At 40.0% G+C, this 27,232-nt stretch overlaps 1 protein-coding gene across 11 annotated transcripts in view; it reads right to left on the bottom strand.

Moving 5' to 3' along the window:
• The window catches only part of tenm4 (teneurin transmembrane protein 4), a 149,061-nt gene that overhangs the window by 47,728 nt on the left and 74,101 nt on the right, over positions 1-27,232 (bottom strand). For 7 of the 11 annotated variants that reach the window (XM_006796627.2, XM_006796629.2, XM_006796633.2 and 4 more), the window contains 9 exons: positions 23,334-23,498; positions 20,427-20,641; positions 19,111-19,321; positions 15,682-15,783; positions 14,825-15,019; positions 13,116-13,316; positions 9,605-9,790; positions 6,426-6,452; positions 2,386-2,532 (listed from right to left, as the gene is read on the bottom strand). In XM_006796627.2, coding sequence (XP_006796690.2) covers positions 2,386-2,532; positions 6,426-6,452; positions 9,605-9,790; positions 13,116-13,316; positions 14,825-15,019; positions 15,682-15,783; positions 19,111-19,321; positions 20,427-20,641; positions 23,334-23,498 — 1,449 coding nt within the window. The remainder of the gene's footprint in view (positions 1-2,385; positions 2,533-6,425; positions 6,453-9,604; positions 9,791-13,115; positions 13,317-14,824; positions 15,020-15,681; positions 15,784-19,110; positions 19,322-20,426; positions 20,642-23,333; positions 23,499-27,232) is intronic. The other 4 variants (XM_006796630.2, XM_006796631.2, XM_006796634.2 and 1 more) reach the window with 1 other exon arrangement.

The raw sequence follows: 27,232 nt of genomic DNA, 5'->3' as shown, positions 1-27,232 counted from the left end.
ACTCATTAAACAACAGCCTAGACACACACCTGGCAAAAGAAAGTATAAAGTACTGCTCAAAGTTGGTTTTATGGTGTGTTAAACACGAATGCTTTGAGAAATAAAACTTTAAAAAAAATATATATATAGCCACTTAATATAAAATACAGTAAAGACAAATAAAAAAAATCAAATTGGTGCTTGCTGTCACTACACTGCATCTTTAAAACATAATAATTTATTCTAGTCACACTTGCCCACATATTTTCAATGTAGGTGGCAGATAAGTTGATACAAGTTGTTTAGGGCTTTGTGTTTGAGAGTATTGTTATGCAGCGGAATAAATCTGGGACAGCTCGGATGATGGATAAGAATTTGTTTGCATTTTTCAGAACTCAGAAGATCATTTATTCTCACAAAATTCCCAGCTCCATTTGCAGAAGTGTAGCCCAAAACCTGCAAGGACCTGCCATGCACTGTTGGCTGCAAACCTTTGTCAAACAAACAGACTTGTATTAAATTTACATTAATCAGGGAAAGTAAGCAAGAGTACCTGCTGCTTTTGTTATCAGAACTCGAGGTTTTTTTTGTACTATGATTAGTTTGCTCCACATCAAAAAACAATAGTTTGGAGCAAATTATCATCTTGAAAGTCAGAAAGCGTACAGAACTGCAATAAAATGTACAAAATGTTCTAAAAAGATAGTTTCAAAGTCTCCCATAAGAAACTATCAGAGCCAGCTACTTTTTGGCACTGCTGAATTCACGGTGCTACCAGATATTTCAAATGCGTCCAAAATTCATCGACTGTGTGTCCTCGGATGAGTGTGTTGTGTTTCCATCTTTAACCTTGTCTGTTACTTTGTGCTTCTGCTATTATCTGTAAAGTTTGGTGTTACTTCCATAAGGGGCAAACCGATTCACACTGGAACATATCACTTTATACAATGCTTATCAAATTTATTAGACCACTTGTCCAAAAAAATAAGAGAAAATTAATATTTCAGAAATATAAGCTAAAACTAAAAAAAATATATTGTTGTTAATTAGGGAAGCAACAAACTGAATTAATGTTTTTATACCCAAACTTGAGCCGGCACACTGGAGTTTTCTCACAAATTAATCAAGCATCACATTCAAGAGGCTGTAAATGTAACAACTCTAATTTGTTGTCTTAATCAAAAATAATAATAACATGTTTTACTTTGTTTCTTTTGTAAAATAGTAAATTTTAACATTTGTGGATAACAACAATAAATATATTTTAGCATTAAAAATATTTTGATTAACAAACTTAGGCTTACTGGTAGATTGACTATTACAAGAACAAAATTTCCAGTACTGTCAATTTAGGGCAGCTGTGGTAAAACCTTAAATTGGGTAATGGTCTAATAAATGTAACATGTGTAGTATATGTTTTCTTTATGCCCAAAACTTTGCACTGTATATTTGTTTTTTTATGGATATTATTCTTCTTTTTTAAAATTTTAGGGCTTCATACCTTATATTTTACTTGATATAGAATTAGACAAGAAAGGATAATTTATTTGCCTGTTGTATTATTACACAAACAGAGACAATTTATATACATGAATAGGAGTCAAAATTAAATATATAATTTATTTAATATACCATAGCAGTGAGAAAAAATAGAGCAGTTCCGACCTGTTGCTTTACTCAGTGTACGCGTGTACATATCCTCCTTATTTGATGGTCGGAACTTGTAACATTGCTCATGGTTCTCTGTCAGTAATTTAAGGAATACATGACAAAGAGAGCTGCTGTGCATTGCACTTTTCTTTGCTGAAGTGGGTCACAGGACTCCCTAGCCTTTGCTTTAAGAGGCCTATCTGGCCAGATGGGTGATAAAAATAAACCCTGCTGTCAGGATTCAGTCAAATCCCCAGAAGCACCCTCCTTTTACTATTGAGAGCTGTGTGGTCCCTGTACAGTGATCGGAAGACAAACAGCCCCTGCATAAATAAGGGATGCTAGTGCATAGCTCAAGCCCAGAATGAGGTCTGGAAGAAAGGAAGTCACGTCTCCCACTTGGCCTCAAGAGTGGTGCAGCCTCCTGGCTGGCTCTGTGTGTGTGCCTGGCTCTGCTCAGGGCTAGTTAGAGGGCAGAGCGTAGACTTCCTCCTGGGGCCGGCGAATGTTCAAGACCTCAGGGCCAGGTACTCTGCTTTTTAATAAAAACCTGTTGTCCAGGTGCCTGGCTGGAAGCCATTCCTCAACTTCACCTGTATAAGAGAGCAACTGAGCCTGGAAAGCATAAATGTACGTACAGGATATTCTCAAGCACAAGGGTGGTTAATTTTATAGTCAAATCATGTCTGGTTAAGAGTCCCTGTTGATGCCTGGCCAGTGTCAGAAGGCACCATTGTGTGTTGTTTGTGACTTTACCTCCATCGTTGTCCTTGACATCACTGCAGGCAGTTTCCATAGAGGTGTCACAGCCAGTGCCCCTCCAGCCCAGCTGGCACACACAGTACCAGCCATTGTTACCCAGAGTGCACCTACCATTTCCATTGCACAAACCAGGGCAGCCCTCTGTGTAACAAAATGGGACAAAGACAAAGGTCGGCAATGAAAATCAAATAGCAGTAACACACGGACACTGTACGCTATTTGTGGGAAAAGAAAACTACAAATTTGAAAAAAAAAAAGACAAAAATGTGAGGTGAGAGCTAATATTTATCGGGTAACAATACTCAGTCATGTTAAGATTTTAAATGGGTGAGGGCAGCCATAATGACCCTCAGCAGAGGCTGATTAATTTGATATACCTTCCGTGAAGCTTCTAATATCCCTTTTCAGTAAAAACAGATAAGCGGGATCTTCTACATCAATATTCACTCATTACTACAGCGGACTGGACTCTCATATCTATGCCGCTACAGTTCGTTAATGAGAGCAGTGGTGTATTGTGCTGGTATTTCCGTCTGCTGAAAAAAACAAGAGTTTGGTGTTTTACTTATTGAAAAAATAATTCCTTTTATTATTTGATAAACTGTCCCAAGACACTTTTCAGCTATCAATAACATACAATGCTTGTTTTGTCATTATGAGAAGAGGAAAAGAATATAAAATAGTATAGTTTAAAGTGGATAAGGGTTACCTCAGTAGCTTTGTGCAGAGGCAGGCTTTGCAAGAACTACTGTTCCGGGGGAAGTGACCCCAAGGGAGTGAAAAGCTGGCTGGAGCATAACGACAGGTACAATATTCCAATGTTTTTCTTTGGTTATATCTTTACAAGGGCATAGATTAGAGGATGATCTTGCCCATTCTTTGACATTTATCTGATACCTTGTGATCTGTATCCTCTCACGGAGGCATAGGGTAAAATCACAGGATATCAAAAACACATCTGAACAGCCGTTTGTGTTGCAGGAAGGCTGCCTTGATAGAAAGAATATTAAACTGACCCATTTTATCGACTAAAGACAGTGGGGCAGCATTCTCTACTGTATGCTTTTACATCACAAAGAAAGAATGGGAGCAAAAGAGGGAGATATTGAGAAAAGAAGAGACAGGTGTAGTGATTGGTGGACATATGAATGGGAGAAAGATCAGTAGTGAGACAGAAACAATGACTGTTGTAGATCTCTCGGTTAGCTACAGAGTAAAGGTGACACTATGACATGAGTCATAGTAGAAACAATTCAAAGAACAGCCCACACTGCTTTCACTTATGCAGATTTATCCCATATAAATGTGCATAAGTAAAAGCAGTGTGGGCTGTTCTTTGAATGTTCTTTGAATTGTTTATACTATGACTCATGTCATAGTATAAACAATTCAAAGAACAGCCCGCACTGCTTTTACTTATGCACATTTATCCCATATAAATGTTTTTATTGGCATAGGCAACACTTCCCCTTTTGCTTGAATGCTGCATTTTAGAATTTAAATAAATCAAGATGTGATTCAAGTGCACAAGAGTTTTAACAACGACAAAAGCATTGCATTCACTGTTTAGGAATTGCAGTCATTTTTATATAGTCCCCCATTATCAGCCCTACAATAATACAAACAGAGAAAAATCCAACAATCATATGACCCCCAATGAGCAAGCACCTTGGCAACAGCGGGAAGGAAAAACTCCCTTTTAACAGGAAGAAACCTCCGGCAGAACCAGGCTCAGGGAGGGGCGGGGCCATCTGCCGAGACCAGGTGGGGTGAGAGAAGGAAGACCAGATAAAAAATGTATACAGGTGGTCCCATTGAGACCCGATGTCTCATTTAGAAGGGAGCAGGTCTGGTTTTCCAAGCAATTTGATGCAGTTATTGAAAAAAGTAATGTAATTTAAAAAATAAGCACTGTTTTAAATACTTTGTGAAAATCACGACAGGCAATGACTTCTAATGAATTCTACACCACACAGTCGTGATCAAATGCAGTGCTTCCTTCCTTTAGAGGCTCTGCCAGGCCTTTACTGCAGCCACCTTCAGTGGCTGCTTGTTTGTGGGTCTCTGCCTTTATTTTTGTTTTCAGTAACTGAAAAGCATGCTCTACTGGGCTGACATCAGATGACTGACTTGGGCATTGAAGAATATCCCATTTCCTGGCTTTGAGAAACTCTTGAGTTGCTTGTGCAGTTTACTTTGGGTCATTATCCATTTGCACTGTGATAAGTTGTCCGATCATTTCTGTCGCATTTGGCTGAATCTGAGCAGAGATACAGCCCCGTACACTTCGAATTATTCCAGCTCTTCTTTCAGTAGTTTGATCAATAAACAACAGTGGCCAGTTACACTGGACGCCATACACAGCCATGCCATAACATTGTCTACACCATGTTGGACAGTGTGGTTTGCATCAGATCAACAGCAATTCTTTTTCTTGACTACTGTATACTTTTCAACTTCCCATCATTCTGGGACAAATTGTACCAAATTATTCTTTTGCACACTACTAACGTTTTAGGGCTCAAGTTAATTTCTTACTAATATATATATGTGTATATATATATATAATTTTTTTTTTTTTTTTTAAGAATGCAATGGCTTTTTCCTTCACTTGCATCAGCATTTCTTTGTACCTAACCTTGAGAATTCCAGCGAGAAGCTACCGAATACATGTTCAAAATGTTAATCAACTCCAATTTTTTTATCTGTTGAATCTGTCGTAAAATAATGATATGAGCAGCTCACCTGGTTGTGAAACTGCATGTTAATCAATTTTCCAATTACTCTGGAGGCTCGGAAAATGTAGGACTATGTATACAAATGGCTATAATTTATAAAAGGTCAGTGTAATACTACTGTTAAACCTCTTGGATTAAAGCTGAAATTCTGCACTACAATCACGTCTTATTGTAACCATGAAAAAAGAACCCCAAAACAGAACTATATTTCCAATAGTAAAACATAATATAAAATAGTAATCAGGAACACATTTCACCAAATAACCCAAATCCTTATTTGATTATTTAAACCTGTTAAATAACTAGTTTGGTTCAGGCTTTTTCAATTGGAGCTGTTTGTCCACACTACAGAGCAGTCCATGGGCCGTGGACATTTGATGAACAGCTGCTTAGGAGAGCGGCCAATAACTACTGTATAAGGCATGTTGACAAATGTTTTCTCAGCAATTATAAGTAAAACAAAAACTCATCTACAACTCCAATAAAAACAAGATTGTGCACTGAAGCCTTGTGTCTAGGCACTTTCGGTCATTTCTTGTGTTATTACTGAACAAATGGACAAAACAACTGTGGTTAAACCAGTAGAGACAGATGATTAGAAAGCTCACAATGTTTATTAGAAGGATAAATAAAAATAGACTTTCAATTGGCACCACTTCAACTTAATTGGCATGCCTTTCAGAGAGGAGTCCCTGCTGAGTTCTACCCAATCCTTCCTGAAACAGCTCCAAACGTGAGCTTGCAAGTGTTCGAAGACCTCCTCTGGCAGAACATCCTATGCCAGGTGGTCCATTACCAAGGACGCAGTGAGGGCAAGAAGGGTAGCTGGAGGCAGGAAGGCAGGGCTGCAGCAGAGCCTGTACCCCCTGCTTACCCAGCACCAACCAGACCATGAACTCTTTTAATTAGAGAGGATGCGGCCTCAGCACCTATCAGGCCCCTCTCACAGCTGCATGCTCATTCATAATGCATGGCACAGGTTATAAAGGCCCTTTCCCAACATCCCCCAATTGAGAAAGAAAGGATACAAGCAAACCAATTACTCAACACATAAAGAAAGCCCCATAAATTCACTAACCAGGTGCGAAAGTGCTAAGTGGAGATTACTGTGTGACAATATGGTAAAATAAAAGTTGATGGGAGATGTGGGATCTTAAGAATGAGTTGAACAAGAAGTGCATAGTGTTTGCATATGTCAATGTAGGGGAAAAGCATGGTGTGTGCATATGATTTGTTAATGCTGGCTGGATTTACAATGGGAGGAGGCCAAAATAGAAGGAAGGAGGAATGCCATACCTTTCACTACCTTATCCAGATAGTGAGCTTGGGAGATAAAAGACAGGACATATAAGGGAGGTCTGAACAGTGCCACTTCCATGACAGGACAGCAAGGCAATGTGTTAGTTTACAGTACAAAAGGTAATTAAAAAAGACGAAAAATGCTGACGTGAAGCATTACATGCACGCACTACAAGCAACACAACAAATACGAACCGACACAGAGGAGAGAGATGGAAATGGGAAAAAGGCAGGGAAAGTTGTGGAACACAGAGAAAGAGAATGAAAGTGAGAAAGAGTCAGAGGAAGCGAGCAAAAGGATAAAAAAGTGAAATCTGTCACTATTTAGTAACTGCTGAGATCGGCAGAACGTCTCAGGGGAGTGTTTAAAAGGCAACATGATTGATGCACACGTTACTTCCCTTAAATCTCTTAAGCGATATTGCACAGGAGGTCAGGATGTTCAACAAACAGTGCTTTTAATCTTCAAACACCTCTATATACGATAAGGTCACCAGAGGCTTTGCCAGCGCACGGGCCAAATCGGATCTCCTGTGCTCCACAGCTTGAGGCTCGAGGCCAACGTGGAGCTCTCGATAATGAAAATTGATTCAAATCGAGATCTTTAGCTTCTAAATAGACGACATGGAAGAATATTCTTGTTCAGTGGGGATCTCAATATGGCACTTATAAAAGCCTCATCAATAATGTAAAGCCAGTGTATAAAACATTCACAAACTGAGTCAAGGCTCATGCAGCCCTGGTTGGAAATATGCATGAGACTGCTGTGAGGAAAAAAAGATCTTTGTCCATTTGGCACCTTGCTCAGTAACAGCTGTCAGCAAACAGTGACAGAGCTTTAGTTTAATTCTATTCCTATATTAGTAACACAAAGCTGACTGCTGCGGACCTTATTTTAACACATACTCCGTTTGGTAGTTCCGTTTAGATGAATGTGTCATACTGTATACCACTGAGACATTTGTTTCTGCAACAGCACTGAAGTAAACATGGAGTAAAATACTCTTAGGGCATATAAATTAAAAGTGCTAGAATACTAGCGCATAGTACTTTCTTTTCCTGAAAACTATAACTGACAGCACATACTCGCACAAATCAACTTTTTGTCCATGTAAAATTAGGTTTTAATAATTAAATAATTAAACTTTACATTTCCCCCAACAGAAGTTAAGTCACAGAATTTTCTTTAAGTTAAACAAGTGAAAATAAAGTGTTGTGCTACTGGACAGATGTGCACTTTCTGCAGTACACCCACCTTTACCTGAGATATTTTACCTTAATAAACAAAAAGCAGTTGCAACAGGTTTATATTACAGCATATCCAAATGTATTTAATATGTATACCCATATGGAAAAGAAATAGTAAAAACTTATATGACTTAACTCATGAAAGTGGCCACTTTCATGAGTAAATCATATAAGGCTTACATGATTTACTCATGAAAGTGGCCACTTTCTCATTACTTTCATATATTGTTTTAGTAAGTATCCAAAACATACAAGTTTCATTATATAATTTTTCAAGGGATCTTATATCTGTTTTTACTCTTGTATGCTTTTCATACAAGTTTCACACAAGACAGATACAAACTTTATAAGATTTATATATATCTTTTCCATATGGGTAGGTTTAGATTTAAATTACTTACTTTATTTTTCAGAAGGTTTATTACTAGATAACAGGGCATCAACCCTTTTCTGTTTTTTACCCATCTCCACAATTTTCATGTTAACAGCTTAGATATTTTCACTACTCATACTGAGACTCTTACTTACTGCTGGCTTCAGTCTAGCTAGTGTCACGTTTATTGCTACAAAGGTTTGGTGAATTTTGCGTCTTCCACAATAATCAGAAGAAAAAAAACTTGCTTATGGCCACAGACACACGCTAATGACATGTTAGCGTGTCTGTCGGGCTGTGTTATCCATGCATGAAGTGGATCCACAGACATATATGAGACTAACTGGCTGGTCACCGGTCCAGGCTGCCAGCCAATTGCAGTCTGTGGTCAATTGATTGGCACATCTTTTATATAGCTCTATAAATCCATTCAAATAGCTTATCCAATATTATCAAGAGAAGAGAAGAGAAGAGATGCATCCATACATGAACACAGAATGCCAAAGTTGCAGTCTTGCAAAGCAGACATCACATAGCATATCCTGTGGATTTTCTCCAATGTTTAATGGAGGTTTGACAGCGTTGACACAAAATACCAGAAATATCAGAAAGCTAACTGCATTAAAACACTTCTCTTAATGACCTCAAGTTAAAATGAAACTGTCAAACCTCAGAAATCCAACAGCAGAACTAAATTATCTTCATGCCATCCTGTCAAAACAAGGGCATGTGAAACAAAGAGGACAGGTCACAAACACAGGTCAACTACTGCTTAGTTATGATAACAACTTGGGGGCACTGTGATGTTTGCATATTACTGCAGTCACCAGTTCCTGGTGACAGAAAAATGCTCACAAAATGCTCACAGCGGGAGTGCCACCTCCATCAAAGCAAACATGCTGAAAGCACATTTTCAATCTAAAGTGTTGTGTAGACCATGCTGCTCTTTTAAATAAATAAACTGTTTTTTTTTTTTCACCCCCAAAAATACAAAAACTATACCAAAATGATCAATCCATGAACTATTCCTGGCATAGAACCACTGCAAAATACACAGCATATAATGTAGGCTGAAACTTTTTACTGGCTTATGTGAGCCAAGGTTTTCAGGAAAGCTCTTGACATTCAGTCAAGGTTTTGAAAACCTTACTTTGCAAGTGTTTGGAGGGGAACAATCGCTAGCATAAACACAGCGAAAAGCAGTGGTTGACCTACTCACAACGACTCACGTGTAAGCATTTGAAATTAATAGTAAACGGAAAGGGAGCAAAGAAAAAGATGAGGAAAAGGATGAGTAAAATGAAAGGACACCTTAGCACATTCCCACATTAAAATGCATGAAGGCAAGCTTCAGATCCTTGAGTAAACCTGTTCATGCTTTACTGAGTTGCACAAATTCAATTAAGCATGCTTTTCCCACTCTTCTCCACCTAGACCCTTCCCTTCACACAGGCAGGCAGACTGTCAGTCTTTGCCTTTGTTGGCCTCCCAAACCCCTCCCAAACACAGAGACACCACCCGCCCCAACCAAACCCAAAACCCATTCCCATCTTACCAATAGTGCAGTGTTCTCCGTTCCAACCCGGACTGCATTCGCATTTGCCGTCCTTACAAGTGCCATGTTCGTTGCAGCGTGGGTGACACGCCCTCTGGTCACACCCAGTGCCCATCCAGCCGTCGTCACAGCGGCAGGTGCCCGAAACACAAATGCCATGACCACCACAGTCCGATGCACAAATCTCTGTGGGAGACAGAGAAATAGAAAGGGACAAAAAAAAAGAGAGCGGGGGGAAGACAGAAAGAAAGAAAAGGAGGGGGAGGGTGGAAGTGGGATGGAAAGGGAAGACAAGGCGGTGATGGGACAAGGCGACAAGGGTGAAAAAAAGACAAATCCAGAATTTATTGTCAAGGGAAGGCAGCCACGCTCCACTACCTTGTCTGATGGCAGCTGAAAAGAAATTCCTGCACCTCATAAGGGGCAATCCTTTTTGACAATACAAATCTAATAAGTCCATTACCAAGAAAAGACAAGGATTGTGGCAGCCTTAGCAGACTTATTCTTTTCCTCTCCTCTTCTCCTCTTTTGTAAATTTAGCTTTTAGTGCTACAAAAGGCGTGAAGAGGAAAAAATGCTCGGCTGAAACTTTTTGTAGAAATGGCAACAATGTCACTTCTGCCATTTTGATTAAACTGTAAACGTTATGTCCCTTCTTGTACACGAAGCGGTCAAAGCTTTGCAACATGTTCTACCGTGGTCTACAGGAAGGAGGCAAGATTCCACAAAATGATTTGAAGCAGAGGATATGAATACACTGGTTTTTGGTGGGGTTTTTTCTTCTTCTTCATTTTCTCTAAGTGCTGCACACGAGAGGAAGAAGTACACTGACGCAATGAAGGAGACTGAAAGACAGCGCTGCCGTAAAGCCTTGCTGATGCTATTGTGTGGCAGCTGAAAGACCTCCCTGACTGGGTGTGATAGAGCCCGGGACATTACCCTCATCACATGAACTCGAGGGAGAGTATGACAAGCTGAAAGCTGAAAGAAATTAAACGCTGACAGATTACTTATGAATCTCATTGAAATGTTAACCTCTTTATTAACTACTTTGTAATAAAAGGGGCTTAGCAGTATGGGCAACGATGAACAATAGCCATGTATTCCTGGCTTATTAGCCAAGCCAATTCAAATTTGACCACAGGGGACCAAACTGGAGGTAAAATCTTGTAATAAGTCAATTACTGCCTTTACAGTGCCTATTTTGCCATTGTTACAAATTAAATCAGAGTGGTATTTTCAGCCACAAACCATAACATGGCATTACCAGCTTAAAAAGCTTTTATCAGAATCACTCTCTTCTGCTAATTACAGCTCAGCACAAAGTATGCAAATGCTGATTTTCCATCTGACTTTTGATTTTTAGGTAAAGTGTGCTGGCAGTATTAGTGCCTGACAGGCTGCTTATGCACACCAACATACAAACAAACGGAAATCACATGCAAACACGGAATAGTTCGAGCTTATAAATCATTTTATGAATAAAATATTTTCTGTCAAACTACACCTTCTACGTCCTCTGAAAAAATATTACAGTTAAGAAGGAAGTAGTAATGAGCATAGTGAACATTAGTAAACAACAGTGATTGAGCTCAAGAACACAATATTTTTTAAAAAAATCAAGAAAAATGTGGAAAAAAACCCCACACACACGATCCCCCCCTCCCATAAACTCAACCAGTTATTACAACACACAGTGGTCAGAGAAAACAGACTCAAACTGACTGTGAGACAACTGTTCACTTGGAACAAAGTAGAAACCTTTAACATGATAAAGATCCAATTACAGCCTGCAGGCAAACCCTCATTATCTGTGGCCAGAGGAGCCCACAGTGAGAAATACCCCCATTCCCATGATGGCAGTTACCATTTGCACTAAAGGACAGAGTAAACAAACTTTCCTCTGGGTGGAGGAATAGCAAAAATGGCATAAAAACACACATATTAAAGGACATAAAACCTCAGGCATTGTTTTATGGCTACTAACAGCATTATACCAACCGTGCTCACCTAGGCTGTACTGTCCCAAAGCAACACGAGAAAACGAGTTTCTGACTTAAAAGAATAGTACAAGAGGCGATAAAGAATCTTGAAAAATGTATCAAAAGCTTTCCATCTTTTTCTTTGCCATGTCTGAAAGGTTATCGGTGCCAACTATACTACCCTACCACCAAGCTTAGCGTCGTATTAGACCACAGACAGCTCTACAATGAGCAGGATAAAGGAGAATAAAAAGCCAGCTCATCATCATTTGCAGAGCTTTTTTTCTCTGTGAGGCAAACTCAGACTAACTGCCCATTTCCCCATAAAATCCTCAGGATTTCCTAATAGGTCATTGCGTCTGCCAAGAATATAAAAGGATTCGTGAAGCAAAGCGAGTGGTGTGTTAAAATAGTCTTTTCAAAAATATTTTCTGAGGATCCAAATCGTGTGCAAATGAAAATACTGAATAAACAAATGTATAAACAAATTTGAGCTGGAGCTCTCTGAAACTTCCATCTGCTACAAATACAGTCAACAAATATAAACACATTTATATGTCGAGTGGATTTTTAAATTCTTCAGGTTTAGACAAAAAAAGATTTATTTTCCTTTAATGTGAATTTGGTTAGACTTCTCAGAGTGCAAATCTGATGTTACCTATGTTTCGCGGCACTTTAAGAATCTACTGCTAGTTTCAATTAAAAAAAATACTTCTTGTAACCTATATTGTAAAAAACACAAAACCTTTTTTCGTGCTTACATCCTGTAGAAGGTATATTCTAGCTATGAAACGGTATCTTATGCTGTTTCTACACTTTGAATAACAAGAGAGGGCATTCCCCATGGACGAGATGAACGCAATAGGAACAAAGCTTCAGAGCTGTGAACCAATGCACCGATGTAAAGAAATCCAGAACTCAAAAAGAGCGAAAACTTGCATTAGATCATGGCTCTGACAACATCTGTTATCTATGTCTTTCCTTTTTCTACAACTACAACCATTTGTAAGAGAATTACATTTAGAACCAAATCAAAAGAATCTGATAGCCATCGAAGGACCTCCTACTGATCCCTGATGATAATAATTATGGCTTTTATGCGAGCCATATTCTTTAAAGAAAGTAACAAATGTTTACCTCTGAAAGGATAAAAGCAATTATCAAAGGTACACTAAAAGAGATGTCAAGGCATTAAACCTGAAAATTATTATACATATCACCTATAATTATATTAGCTACTATAAGCCTGCTACCGTATTCTCTCACAGTGCTGAGCAGATGCCAAGATATAAGTAATAAACTACTTCAGTATTTACATTTTATTTTTTCTCTATGTCTTTGAAAAGCTACATTAATAATTGTGTATGTCCTGCTCATATTCCGCACTAAGAAACATTTAACTAAACTGAACTGAACTGAAGGCAACATTTACTGCTTTTTTTTTTTACTTGCTAATCAGAGTTAAATCAGCACTGGCCTGTGAAAAGGGCTTTTGCCAATATTTACTCTGTTTTGAGTGAAGTACTCACCTGTAGCACAGTCATGGCCTGTCCAGTTGGGATCACAGCTGCAGGTTCCTGTGTCTGCCAGGAAAGCTCCGTGTCCAGAGCACTGGTCCATGCAGGAGGCCCTAGGGCTCTCACATCCTGGCCCTCCCCACCCGACAAAGCAGTGACACTCTCCCTGGACGCAAACCCCTCGGCCTGAGCATGTTGGATCCAGGCAGTCCACTAAAAAGGTTCCAAAGAGAGAGTGTTAGACACACTAGTCACCTGCTGTTTCTCTCTTTCAGAGGCAACCTGGCATCTCTATTTGAGCCAAAGTACAATGGCAACTGGAATAGGCTGCAGTTCAGCTGCAGATGCACTCAGCTTAGCTCGTGTCCAATGGGGGTAAATTATTCAAGGAAGTCCATCTTTTTTTTCAAAAATCAGTGACAAGATTTACAGAGAAGCTAATTAAATGGCTGTTTTCACAGCGTGTCTCATGGCACAAAACTACAGGTACTGCCCACGCTTGTGCTGGCACCCTCCCATTATCTCACAGCAAAAAATCCTCTCAGAGAGCGAAGGCTGTTTAATAAGAGCATGTTTCTCGCAAAACAAAGCCACCATAATGCATAATTCAAAGCTGAATAAACCAAAACCATTAACAGAATGTACAGGAATGGTAAGGAAAGCCTGGGGCAACAGCCAGACCTCTAGGCAAGACTGGATAGTCAACTCTAGTTTCTAGACAGTTTGAAGAGTTTGCATTTGCTTCCCATGCAGTGGCTTTTGTACACTGTCTCAGTGCACACCCTACAAGTTCAATTAGTCAACAAATATCAAATTAATGCCTTCCCTTGACGTGCTAAATGAGTGTTCACTTTGAAAGGAACAAGAGTTGTGGGAGAGTATGATCACAATATTAACGTTTTTTTTCTACCAAACAATATTTACATGGTACACACAGATGGCAAACGGGCACCAAGCACAAGCGATGTCTAGTCGCTGTGAGCTGTAGGCCATGGCATGGCAGCTCCCCTTTACCATGACATAAATGGCTATAAAGGCTGTTATAGTAAGACAAACAGGATCTCTTGCCTCTTAGCAGATGGTTTGGGCACAAGGCACAAAGATCAGAGGCTAACTGACAAGAAACTCTCTCCTGGCAATTAATCATTGTGGCTGAAGGTCATATGGAAGAAAGGTAAAAATGTTAAAGGGCTCTCGTCCACATTCCCCTCCACTCCTTATGGCTAACGCTCCACCTAAAATAGAATGGGGGCCTATGGATGTCAGAAACCCCCATTTATCAAACTCCCAGGGTCCATTTTTCATCTTGAAATGAGAGCCTTCAAGAGCTGACAAACACAATGGCTCCTTCAATCTTATCTGGTCAAGCCTTATCCAGCAAAGGATGAATCTGAAGTTCCCAGAAGATTAACATCAGACTTTTTGTCAGAATTTCAGACAATAAATGGACTGTTTCCATTAACATAATGCCTTATAGCCATGATTTATACAGGAAAAGTCACCTAGGATGCGGATTATGAACTGTTATGGCTATAATGCTCTTCATAGAGGATGTCCTGTCTTTACTACTCAACAGACTGTAAGCCATACCAACTTAATAGCCATTCCCATTATGAGTAAAATGTCAAGCACTAACAGGCTAAGATGGTGGTTACAGCAGCCACATTATGTAGGATTTTATTAGTTTAGGATACATAACCATGACATATTAAAACAATCACCTTCTTCACAGTTTTCCCCCTTGTAGCCAGGGTTGCAGATACAGGTCCCGACTATACAGATCCCGTGGTTGCTGCAAGTGATGTCAATGCACTGGTTGGTGGGAACGTCACACTCCGAGCCCTTCCAGCCGCTGTGACACATGCAGCGACCTTTTAGGTATTGACCATTCCCACTGCATAGCACTGGACAGGCAGCTTTGAAAAGAGCAGACAGCATACATCCATCTGAATGGACTTCTTCATGCACAAAGAATAGTGAGTGTTTGCTAAAGCCTCGCTCTGACAATGACCAAAATGTTAAAGGGTGTCCTGTCTGGTAAATATTATTTAGCACAAACTACTGTACCTTGGAATCTAGAGCAGATGTGCCATATATTCTAACAAAAGCAGCCAACAAATATCTAACATCTTAACAATGGCTGGTAAAAAACACAAGAACAAAAATTAGCTGAATTAAAGTGGCAAGCGTGGTGCTGATCAACACATGGATAACAGATGGCAGTTCAGTATGTGTAAAGAGGTAACAAAAACCACCTACCATCATTCTAACACACTGCCTGAATTTGTTTTTATGTGGAGAAAAACTAATAGAGCCTTTCTTGAATAATTGAAAGAATGAGTGAATACTAGCCCTATAATCTAAAGCTTTTTATAGAGTTCTTTCATATGCAACCCAATACTCCAGTATGAGTACTGAACCATTTCGAGTATTACTGCCTAATTAAATAAAACAGGTCTTAAGTACAACTAAAGCAATTGTGGAGTAGAATTGTTTTGTTCGAGCCATGCAGAGAATATAAATTGGAAAATGCATCTGAATGATTAACAGAGGTAACATGAGTGAGATAGTGACTCACCTCGCCCACAGTCAGGTCCTTTGAATCCTAAAAAGCAGTGACATGTTCCAGCAATACAGTCACCGTTCCCAAAGCAGTTACTGGGACAGTCATCAATAGAGTCTGCAAGAGAGCAATCAAAAGATTTTCTGAGTAATGTGGTTTGAAAAACAATTTTCTTCCCACTCATTTTCTTTGGGTTGATTATTATCCCTTTGCTAATGACAGTCATAAGCATGGAGGATCCAATCCTGTCAACATTTCTTTTTCAATGCAAAACATTTTGAGTGTTGCTAATGTTTCACAACAAATATGAGCTTTCGCTAAAAGGGTACAAGTTCTAATTATTCAGGCTTCTACGAAAAGTTACAAAGGAATTAAAGTCTCTTAAGTACCACATGTACTAGCTGCCTAATTAACTCTTTTATGGCACAGTGTCTGCAACTCTGGAACCCGCATTTATCTGCTGTGACTGGTAAATCTGACGGCATTGTGAGTTATTCTGTGATCTCAGTGTGAGTTTTTCTGATAAATTACAGTGTCATTTACATTTTGCATGCAGTGTTTGGACGTGGCCATTGCAATTAACTGTATGGCTTTAAACTGAGGCACTTTGATGCAAACAATCAGCAAAGCACGCACACACTTTCCAAGCTTTCCTCTAGCAATCCCTCCAACTAAATCAAATTAATTGGCAAAACAGTTATTTGTGCTACAGAACCACATCCCGGCACTTGCTTTTATTAGAAATAAGACTGACCACTGATCTCTGCAGACAGCAGCAAGAATCTGAAGCACAATGCTCACTGAATTAAGCCTGAAATGGTGCTGAAAAATATTCAATCTTGTCCATTGCCTTCAGGCAGCAGAAACTCTGAGGCAAAACTTACAGAACAAAGAATCTCTTGTGCTCCACAAATGGCTAGAAATGTGAGCCATGGATTCAGCTTCCCTTTACTCTGGAGAGTCAATCATCACTGAGGATGCAATGCAAGACCGAGGAAAAAAAAAAGACAAAGAGAGGAGGGAGAAAGAGATACAGACAGACCAGAGATACAGCAAAAAGGAGGAGGAGTAGGCAGCGAGCAGAGAAATGCTGCGGATATCTAATGTGCTGCAGGCTTGCCTTTGCCATTTTGTGTTAGTGAAGGGATGCAGGAGAAACTATCCTCTGGCATGGTTGAGGCAATCAGCACTTTGGTGGGGTTTTGATGGCTTCCAACAAGAACATCTAACTATAGCAGCAGGCTTGGACTTTTGCTCAAAGCTACAGAGACCAGCAGTGTAGGTAGGGCAGTGATTGAATGTTAGGGAAAAGGAATATGAGATGTCTACAAGCCAGCTATTAACAATTCCCACCCAGATTTATAATTACATTCCAGATTTGCACTTTATACAATAGATTCAAATAGGTTACTATTATTTTTCATAAAGAAAGGCTCTGAGATATTCAAACGCAATATCCTGACATTAGAATACCACCAGCATCAATAACAGAGGTTATCTTATCTATATCAGAGATATTTGATAGGTGAGCAACATTGTAACATTGCAACATACACATTTAATTAAGTAATCATGAACTGGAGTGCTCCTGTTCTGAATGCTGCAGTTTAGTAGACAGCACATTGGCCATGTCTATTGGCTGATTCCTCTGAGAGCATGGAAAGGAGGCCCTGAATATCTCTTAGCCACACACTCAACATAGGCCAGCGCATAAATCATGGATTCAAGCAGAGCTTCATTGAAATTCATTACCCTTCATATCAGGGGAGCTAACTATTGTGTGGGTCTCCAGTCGGTGAGGACAGAGTAGTGCGCAGTAGGCAAGTTTAATCAGCGACTTGCCATGCTCTCTAAGGTTGCTCAATACCTTTGGATGATGGGTGGTTGTGTACAGAAAGAACTTCTGCTGGAGAGTTAAACGGGACATAGAGTAAGACAGTGGTGCTGGGTTTTTGCTTCCCTTTGCTTTGCCGTGCCGAGGCTGAAGCATTTCTGGCACCAGGCAGCAGGGACAAATGGCTTCATGCTCCAGAGGGTTGTGATACAAAACATTCAGTGGGACACATTTCACATTGCCATGGAGTCACAGCCAAGTAATGAGGAGCAACCCGGATTAAAGACACGGACGCTCCATCCCCCCAGATGTATTATGGCATGGCTATGTGCACCAAGAAAACCTTTCATTTGCTGCACATAGAGAGTCCACTCATGGCAAGGAAAAAGATCTATATATACATTTTTTCTACGAGCATTGTCAGAAACACAGAAATAATTTAACTTTTAGTGTCTTTTAAACAATGCTGCTGGTGTTTCTGAGTGTGTCTGTTCGATATTGTTCACATATATTTCTATACCTGGGCTGTTCTACTTGAAGGTCAACTCCATTTCTCCACGGCTCAATACAAGTGAGGCAGTTGGTAAGATTCAGTTTCTGCTGAAGGGCACTTAACCGGTGACCCATTTTAAAAAGGGCCCCTCTGCTTCCCTCTGAGCTCCTGTGAGCAGATCAGCTCCAATACGACTCAATCGAGACAGAGTTCTCGCCCCACCCCAGACTACCTTACCTAGTTATGTTGTCTCTTATGTAAACCACAGGAGGGCTTCATGCGCACCCAGTCAAGAAGAAATAAGCACGAGTAAACATACTGCCCTGACTCCCCCTTTTTGTGTCATATCATATATTAAGTATTGAATTACAGCTGTTGTTGGCACAGCGGGAGGGCATAGTGCATCTCTTGCCTGTCTCCACTTGGTGTTGAGGACAGCTTCTCATCGATCTGCTGCCTGGCACAGCCCCTGTCACAGATGGACTCTGGCCCAGGAGCTTTTAATTAAAGAGCATGTGAGAACAGCTCCCAGCTGCCATCCCCGTGAAAGTTGACACCTTCGGCCCTCTCACACCTTGCTTGATACAGCAGTGCTAATCAAAGGCGCTTTAGGGAGAACAAAGAGGAGCGTACAAAATGAAGTCACCTCCACAAAGAAGGATGTATGTCTGAAACACAGCCGCGTGCCACACAGTTAGAGTCGGAGGAGGGAAACATCTTTCCTACAATGATATATGGAAAGTAGATGGAAATTGGAGCAAATCGTGATCCAAACTGGCACTAGCAGGAGGGTACAATCATACTTTGAATTGTATGCAAATGGTTCTGAGAAGCTGGACCCCTGATTCGCTTGGAAGACACTCAGGGTAATGAGGATATTATGATCTCTCAATGCCCTACTCAGGGGCATGGTGGGATAGCACTGATGTCCTGATTTTGTAATATTCAGCTTCACCTTGATTAACCTGCACTTTCCTTGGCTCTTAAACTCTCAGTGTTTCTGACTCATGGCCTACAAGTCTGTGCTGTTTGCGGTAAAGTCGCTCCTGGTTGGTATTATAGGGATTACGGTTTGCTATTACAGGTTTTAGCAGCAGGTCATGCCCAGGGCACCCACCTATGGCAGTGGTGAGGAAGGAGACAGTTTCAGTTTCTTTTCCATCGTTGTAGATGGCCAAGTGCCAGATGCCTGTGTCCATATACTGGATAAAGCCTGTGTCATGTGTAGTGATGGGTACTAGGCTTCGCTGCATAGCCACAGGCCCCTCCAGACCATGGATGTCTTGAGCCAGGAGCCGCCGCCCATCCAAAAGCTCCACGAAGTCAAACTGCAGACAGAAACACAGAAAGTGAGAAAGACTGATGGATGGACCGCAGACACACCATTAGAGTGACACATGAGACTTGAGTGCTTTCAGCCCTCTTTATAGTGGAGCATCATTTGGTCTGCATGAATAACTCATCATTCTAGAGGAGCTTGAGTTAAGTCTTGGCACATCGTGGCTGGATGGGCTGAGATAATTTCAGAGTCCGCGTATCTTATAAAAGCCTTGTTTGAGACTATTACAGTGGAAAAAAGGGAAGCTGGAGGAATTAAAGTAAAGTTAGTGTTTACCAAATAACATCTGCACCGATTTGCTTCACATCAGCTTTGAGTCAATGAATACCAATGAGACGGCGTTTCTTTTTCATTTACATAAGGAAGGGAGTCTTGACTCATCTGCCATTCTATGTGTAATCAGCCACATTACGAAAACTCCACTCTAGATGATTTTCTTTGAAGCATAAATAGAGGAAACAGGCAACTTTGTTGGCTGACTGAAAAATCAATATCACTGGACATTAGCGGAAACAAAATTCACGCTATAAACAATTTTGCTGAACTGCACTTGCATTTACAGAAGTAATCTCAACTGTGCGAAGCAAGTGGCAAGGTATGATTAATAACATGACGTGTCTCATTCTCGGCTACATACAGACGGAAAATCTGCCCAATATTTTTGTGCGACTCTCAGATGGTATTGAACCTGAAGAAGTTTTCCATAAATCCTTTCTGCAACAAGAAAGCGATTTTTAATAGAATAGAGAAAACTCAGAATTGGTTTGCATTCATGACACGTTCCTACATGGCTAGATAGATTCTTTTAAACAATATCCCAATTTATATTCCGTGGCAGAAGAAGAATGGGAAAAGAAGAAGAATCCTTGTACAATGCAGGCATGATTGGAAATTGTTTCACAAAACATCACATTTACAATACACCATTGTCTTTTGCAAACAAAACACAACATTGAGTAACACGATTTGGCATCGCAAACATCCAAACATGCTAAGTGCATCGACCATTTCGATTCTGCACTCACCTGTCATACTATTAATGCAGTAGAATACATTTACTGTGACAGCATCAGTGACATGTAAATATTGCCTACCTGTGTGTGTGATGGAGGAAGACCTCTCCTTCCATAGATCCCCACTAAGGCATCTTTACTTAGGGACACATTAAACTTTAGGTACATGGGATGATCAATGAAGACCTGGGATCTCCAGAAGATACCAGGAGGAATCTGCTGTGCGACCTTACGCCCCACGTCAATCTCTCCCATATCTATATAGCTGTCATCTGGGAACAAGCTGTCCAATTTGCCTGCATTGCACACAAAGTAAATCGGTCAAAGAGATCACACCATTAATCCACCATGTGGATGGCAGAGGGACTCAGTCTGCTGGAGCATGATAGTCTGACCATATCACAGATATTCAATCACGCCGCTGACAGCCAGTGAAAAAATATAATGAATGAACCCTCCGACCACTGCCAGCAATTTCAGTCACAATTCCACTAGAGGGGAGAGCACAAAAGAAAGAAAATATAGTCTTCAAACAAAAATCCAGTTACTTTTTGAATTGTCCTGTTTTGAGTCTTCTGATATGGCAAATAGAAACAATATTTTTGTTAAAAAGAAATGATGATCATGATCACGATAAAATACATCTCAACAGCAGATAGCATTATTCATTTCAGTACAAAAAATTGTATCAAAAACGGAGATAGTGTTTTTTGGTTTGGTGCCATCACCATGTTTCAAAAAATTGGGGACAAGTGCAACAAAACAAAAGCTGTGAAGCATAAAAACTCAATGCAAAGGACGAACTATTAAGGAAATAAAACAGGGGATTTCATGATCAGAATCCAGAGAATACTATATATACATCATCAAATAATCAAACCATTATCAAATGTACTTGACATATATGTATTTGCGCTAAAGAGGAGGAGAAATATCTGGCTTATCATTAATGCTCAAACTCAACCGAAAAAGCCAGCATCCATGATGATATGGAGGTGGATTAGTGCACAGATGAAACTTCAGCTAAGGCTCTATAAACGCTGAACAATAAATGCAGGTTTTGAAGCAACAAATACTCCTATCCAGACAATGACCTTTTCATGAAAGGTCTGGCTTATTTCACTTTATTAAAGAGTTTGGGTGCTAAAATATAAAGACGTCCTGAATTTTTAAGTAACTAAAAATCACTTATTAATGGGAAAAAATATGTATTTCTATGAAACTATAGTAAATGCTGTGCAATTAAGTGCAATTAAAAGACATGGTAATTCATGTACTATACTCAGCTGGAAAAGATCCGCTACACTGTAAAAGGTTCGGTTCGGAGGTTTTATGACACATGGCAACCTTTTCTTACTTACTTTGAAAGATTAAGTCCCGATACTATCACTTAATGTGCGTGTGAGTGGGGTTTTTTTTGTTGTTGTTGTTGTTGTTTTTTGTTTTTGTTTTTCCCTTGCTGTTGTTCATTTATTTTATTATTTACTTTGTATCTGTGATTTTATTTTATTTTATCTCTTCTTTCCTCTCTGGCTGGGTTTTAGTTACACTGTTCTGGGACTGAAAATACTTGATAAAAGAGAAATGCATCAGTACTTTGATAGTAAAAAGGAAAAGTAATAAAGTGAAAATTGTAATTATAGAAGAGAGGGATTTCTAATGCTACTACCCACTCAGGTATTAGCGCATCTACAGCTAAAAATTGTCCATATGCTCCATAATACAACTTATTGGACTCTGCGGAAAGGGCAACATCTGTTTGCACATGTAGATGAGCTAATTTCAGCTGTGGAGTCGACTAAAACAGGCATCCATACAAACTACCCCTAGGACACTTAGGGTTACACATGGCACACCAGATGGAAGTCTTCGCTAAAGTCAATCAGTGGCAGTCGGTTTTATCAGAGTATACAGGACACACTCTCCGTCTCCCAGATTTGGGTTTTACATAATGCTGCAACACACAGGCACATTCTCCACATGTTGGCGTGTGTGCGTATTTATGCAGCACATTAATGGTTGTACTCATCAGGCTGTTTAAATAAATCATAACCCGGGACAAGTGATAATGGGCCTCATGGTTAAATAAATGCTATTTTCTTCTGCAAGATAAGCTACAGCATAGTGCCCTGATGGAAACATGAGAACCAGAAAGAGAGAACGATATCAAATTTCGACATTGTACGAATCACCTTGATAAAACATTAGATAGCCCAGCATTGTTTCCAGCGATAGCAGAGCAAACTTTAACTTATTTAGAAAACTATAGTTATTGATTTCCTATCAGCAATTGGTGCTGTGCAGATTCTGAGCTTTGTTATAGTCATGATGGCAAGCTAAACACACTTCTGCTGCCCAGTAAATGAAAAAGACAACTCCTGGATTCATTTATATGGTAATAGCCCTATCTTCTACCTATTGTGGTATGCCAGTGGCAAATCACATGGTTAAATCTGGGCCCATTTGTTCAGGCATGGAACAGAGCAAACTTTTTTGAGTTGAGCAGTTGGTACCGTTGGGTGAGCACATGCTTTCTTTGGCTGCCAGGAAAGGCAGCCCGAGCTACGAGATGAAAGGCTCACATCCGTTCTGAAGGGGACAGAGTGGCTAATCCCCCTCCAGCCCCTGGATACTCAGTCCCTTAAGCTGCTCCATTTTCTCCCTCCAGGAACAAATAACACTTTCCCACTTACAACAACTTTCGCAGGATTACAATTGCAGATCTCTCCATGCCATGGAGACAAGTGAACAAAATGTGAAACTGGATGACAAAATAATAATAAACTCACAAGAGCTCTGAAATGTCATCTTTAAAACTTTGAGATCTGAAAAACTTGTTTCTTGCAAATTCACAAATGAATGTGCAAGAATTCATCATCAAAACAAGAAGAGCTACATTTAAGATTATTTATTTATAGCAAGTACCATTCAGAAAAAACACATGTCTTTTTAAATAAAATAAGTTATTCTGATAAAAACTGTACTTACTGTCATCTTTTCCTTTGCGGTCATGTATTTCCAAGCCTGTGCTGCCAAGTGGTGGCAAGCTCAGGTCTGTAGGAAAGGTTAGGCCACTTATATTGTCCTCTGACAGCTGGTACATCTGTCTCTGCATGGGTTGCAGGTGCCAGTTTAATCCAAAAAGGTGCATGGCTGAAATGTGAAATATAAGACAATTTCAGAATTTATTCATGCTAAGAACCATTTTAAAGTTGGATTATACGTATAACCTTAATGTTCTCACAGAACTATTATTATTTGCTTGTTTCATTTTGCTTAATATAATGAAGGTGTCAGCTGTAAGGTGGGAAGAGGAAGTACATAGAATAAGGAACAATAGCTGGTTTAATGGTTAACGGGCTTTTTCGCAAAACGCTGAGTAGTAAAATCACAAGATGAATGCTATCTTGACCCCATGGGACAACATCTGTCTCACCACACCAACACTGGAGTGCCATTTTTTCCAAGCACATTACCGTTACAGTCCCCTGCAAAACTAGGGGACGGTTAGGACAAAGAAAAAACAAATCAGCAGGGAGACACCAGGGGTGTTTCAATGTGAACAGACTGAATGAAGCACACAGATATTTTACAAGGTCGACAAAAGAAATGTCCTTTGGAACAATGGCACTAAAGCGCAGGACAGACGGAGGAGGGGCCGACCATGACAGATCACCAATAAAAGAATGGACAAGGCAAGCTTAGCAAGGCAAAAGCCAATACTGAAGTAAACAGTCAGCAGAAAAGGCCAAGAAACTCGATATAGCTTTTTTATTGTTTAGCTGGTTCTCTTAAGCTCCTCGAGGATATAATAATGCAATTAAATTATGAGGAGAGAAATTAACTGACAATTTTACAGCACAACGCTGTTTTCTTCATTTCTGTTTCCCCTTTATAAGAGCACAGAGTCATGTCCATAAGCATTTCAGGATTATTCATGCAAAACAGATAATATTTGACATTATTAGCTCACAAAACAAAAGTCAAACTGATTTCTTGTAATCTTTTTGCTGGGGAGAAATTTGATAGTCATTTTATAAGATTACGGCAAGAACTAAGAATAACAATGACTGTGACAGAAATTTGTTTGTCAATTTACTGCATTTACTCGAAAAAGAATCAAAATGAGAATAACGAGACTAATGTTTGTACTAGTCTGGATTTCGCTTACAACTAACTTTATGTACCCATTTTCATAACTGCCTGAGTAGATTAGTGCTACCAGGGGGATGGAGCCTATCCCATCTGGCATAGGTCAAGAGATGTTGGTACTCCCTGGACAGGTGACCAGTCCGTCACAGCGAGACAGACAACCAAACAGACAAACATGTCTTCGGACTGTGGGAGGAAACCCAGGCTAGCAGAGAGACTGGAGTTTGGACCAAGAATCAACCTGCTATCAGATAAAAGTGGTTACCACTGGTTACCATAATAATAATAATAATAATAATAATAATAATAATAATGCGGGAGAATACATTATTTGAAAAGAGTCCTCTACAACTATACAGTTCGAGCATTAGCTCCTTAGGCCACGGTCAGAAACCCTCCGAAAACAAAGGACTAGAAGATCACTGTGTCTTCATCAGAGTAAAAACAAAAGGATTTAGACACAAATCCCCCAGTTTGCATCATTAAGCAACTGGCATTATATTAAGTCTAGAACTGTATGCGCATGATGTATTTAAGAGTCCTTAATAATTTATTCGGCACACTTGTTAAACAGTACCAAATGCTCACTAAAATATTTGCATGGATTTGTGAATAAAGACAACAAGCAATGGAGTGGTTATCAGGGAAACAACAATCCAAACATTCCCTAACATGATAAAAGTTCATCTTCAATACCAGCATCTGTTCTGTGCATGCCCAGTGCTCGTGGAAGTGACTGTGTCCGTGGAAGGCAACCATAGAAGAGACAGATGGCTTTATTTGCCATTTTGTAAGTTCCAGAATGACATTCCTTTTGATTTGTAGCTCAACACTGACTGGCAAAATGGAAAGAGTCAGTGTACGTTGCTGAACAATCACAAAGTCACCAGGCACAATGTCGTTCCAAGTGTCCTAGTAATCACGTCTTTGTGAGCCCCGTTCTTCATCCCATCTGTCCCTGAGGCCCCTAATGGAAAATGGTTAAAGAGCCTCTCTCTCCCATCCTTAAAGATTTACTTCAGCGCCTTTGTGGTATCTATGATATGCAGAGCACTGGACCTGAGCCAGTGGAGAGGCCTCCTAATTTGGTTTTGCTTGCCTTTCAAACTTTGCAAACACTGTGCAATGATAGTAATATGGCTGCTGCAACTGCCTGCAAACTAAAGACAGGTAGTAGGAATAACAAGGTACTTCTAACACGACAGCCGCTGGCACTGACACGCTGTGTCTTCATTCCAATGATGCCGCTGACCTGTCATGAGTATTGTGCTTTATAGGACTGTCCATTTTGTCCTGAGCACATGTTGTGCCTTCCTTTCACTTATCACTTATCAGGAAGTTGAGTCACGCCATGTGCCAATTAGGAGGCAGAGGTACTGTAGTAGAAGACTTCTCAGCCAATCTGAGGAAGTCAAACTGTATTGCTATCTGTGATTTGCCACAGAAATAAACTCTTCAGTCCTCTGATCATAGCACTTTCCAATTAGCGCACAGTTCAAAGGATGCTATATTGAGAAGAACTCCTTTTTCATACAAATCATAAAATGCTGTGCATCATGTGGTGTTTCAAAGAAGCGCTGTAGTGTGCAATCTCAGATACCCTGGACCGAAAAATGTTTCAGCCATCTGGCCAGTCAATCTTTATGTGTTCAGGAGCAGCCTTTGGTGATTCATGTCTTACCTAAACATATTTACACCTTTCTATGGTCTTTGAGCAAGATCAAGTCGGCTGCTGGGGAACATTTTAATTACAAAACATGCAACTTTTAGGTGTAACGCCGAAGCAAATAAATAAAACAAAGCCTAGAAGCCACTTCAGAGTGTTAAATCAACTATACATGCCTCACCTCTTAAAGGAATATACCAAATATATCCTCCCATTTTGGCATTATTTAATATTGAACCCTGATGTATCACTGCTTTAAGATTTTTACTCTGGTCACGCTCTCCATGCTTTATTGTCAGTGCATCATAATCTTCATACTAATGTATTAAAGAGACTCATCTTTCATCCATGTCGTGATACTGGACCAATTAAAAAAAGATCCATTCGCTTCCGCTTATCCTTTTCAGGGTCGCGGGGGGCGCTGGAGCCTATCCCAGCTGTAATAGGGCGAGAGGCGAGGTAAAACCTGGACAGGTCGCCAGTCTGTCGCAGGGCCAACACACAGGGACAGACAACCATTCGCACTCACATTCACTCGCACATTCACACCTAGTGGCAATTTGGATTATCCAATTAACCTATCCCCATAAGCTGCATGTCTTTGGACGGTGGGAGGAAGCCGGGGTACCCGGAGGGAACCCACCCAAACACGGGGAGAACATGCAAACTCCACACAGAAAGACCCCGGCCTGATGGTGGAATTGAACTCAGGACCTTCTTGCTGTGCGGCAACAGTGCTAACCACCGTGCCACCGTAAATAAAAAGAAACTAACGAAACATGAAAAACGGATTTGTTTCATACCTACAGCATAATGTGCTACAATGCTTATGTTTTCAGTGAATGGCAAACTGACCAAATACATTTATGACTAAATAGCAATTTCAGTGTTGCTTAATTCAGTGCAGAAAAAAATATTAATGCCAGCTCGGATGGAAAAAAGAAATCACATCAAAGCATCCATCCAATCTGAGTGCCTGATGGCACAAAGAAATTACCAAAAAGCTAAGACCTTGAGCTAAAACCTGCAAAAATTCATATTGATGCTTTTGTCTGATGTTCTGTATAAA

Source organism: Neolamprologus brichardi, chromosome 14, assembly GCF_056152115.1.
Source record: "Neolamprologus brichardi isolate AB-2024 chromosome 14, ASM5615211v1, whole genome shotgun sequence".
Classification (NCBI taxonomy): domain Eukaryota; kingdom Metazoa; phylum Chordata; class Actinopteri; order Cichliformes; family Cichlidae; genus Neolamprologus; species Neolamprologus brichardi.
The sequence above is the reverse complement of the archived record's forward strand: the minus strand, read 5'-3'. Positions and strand labels throughout refer to the sequence as shown.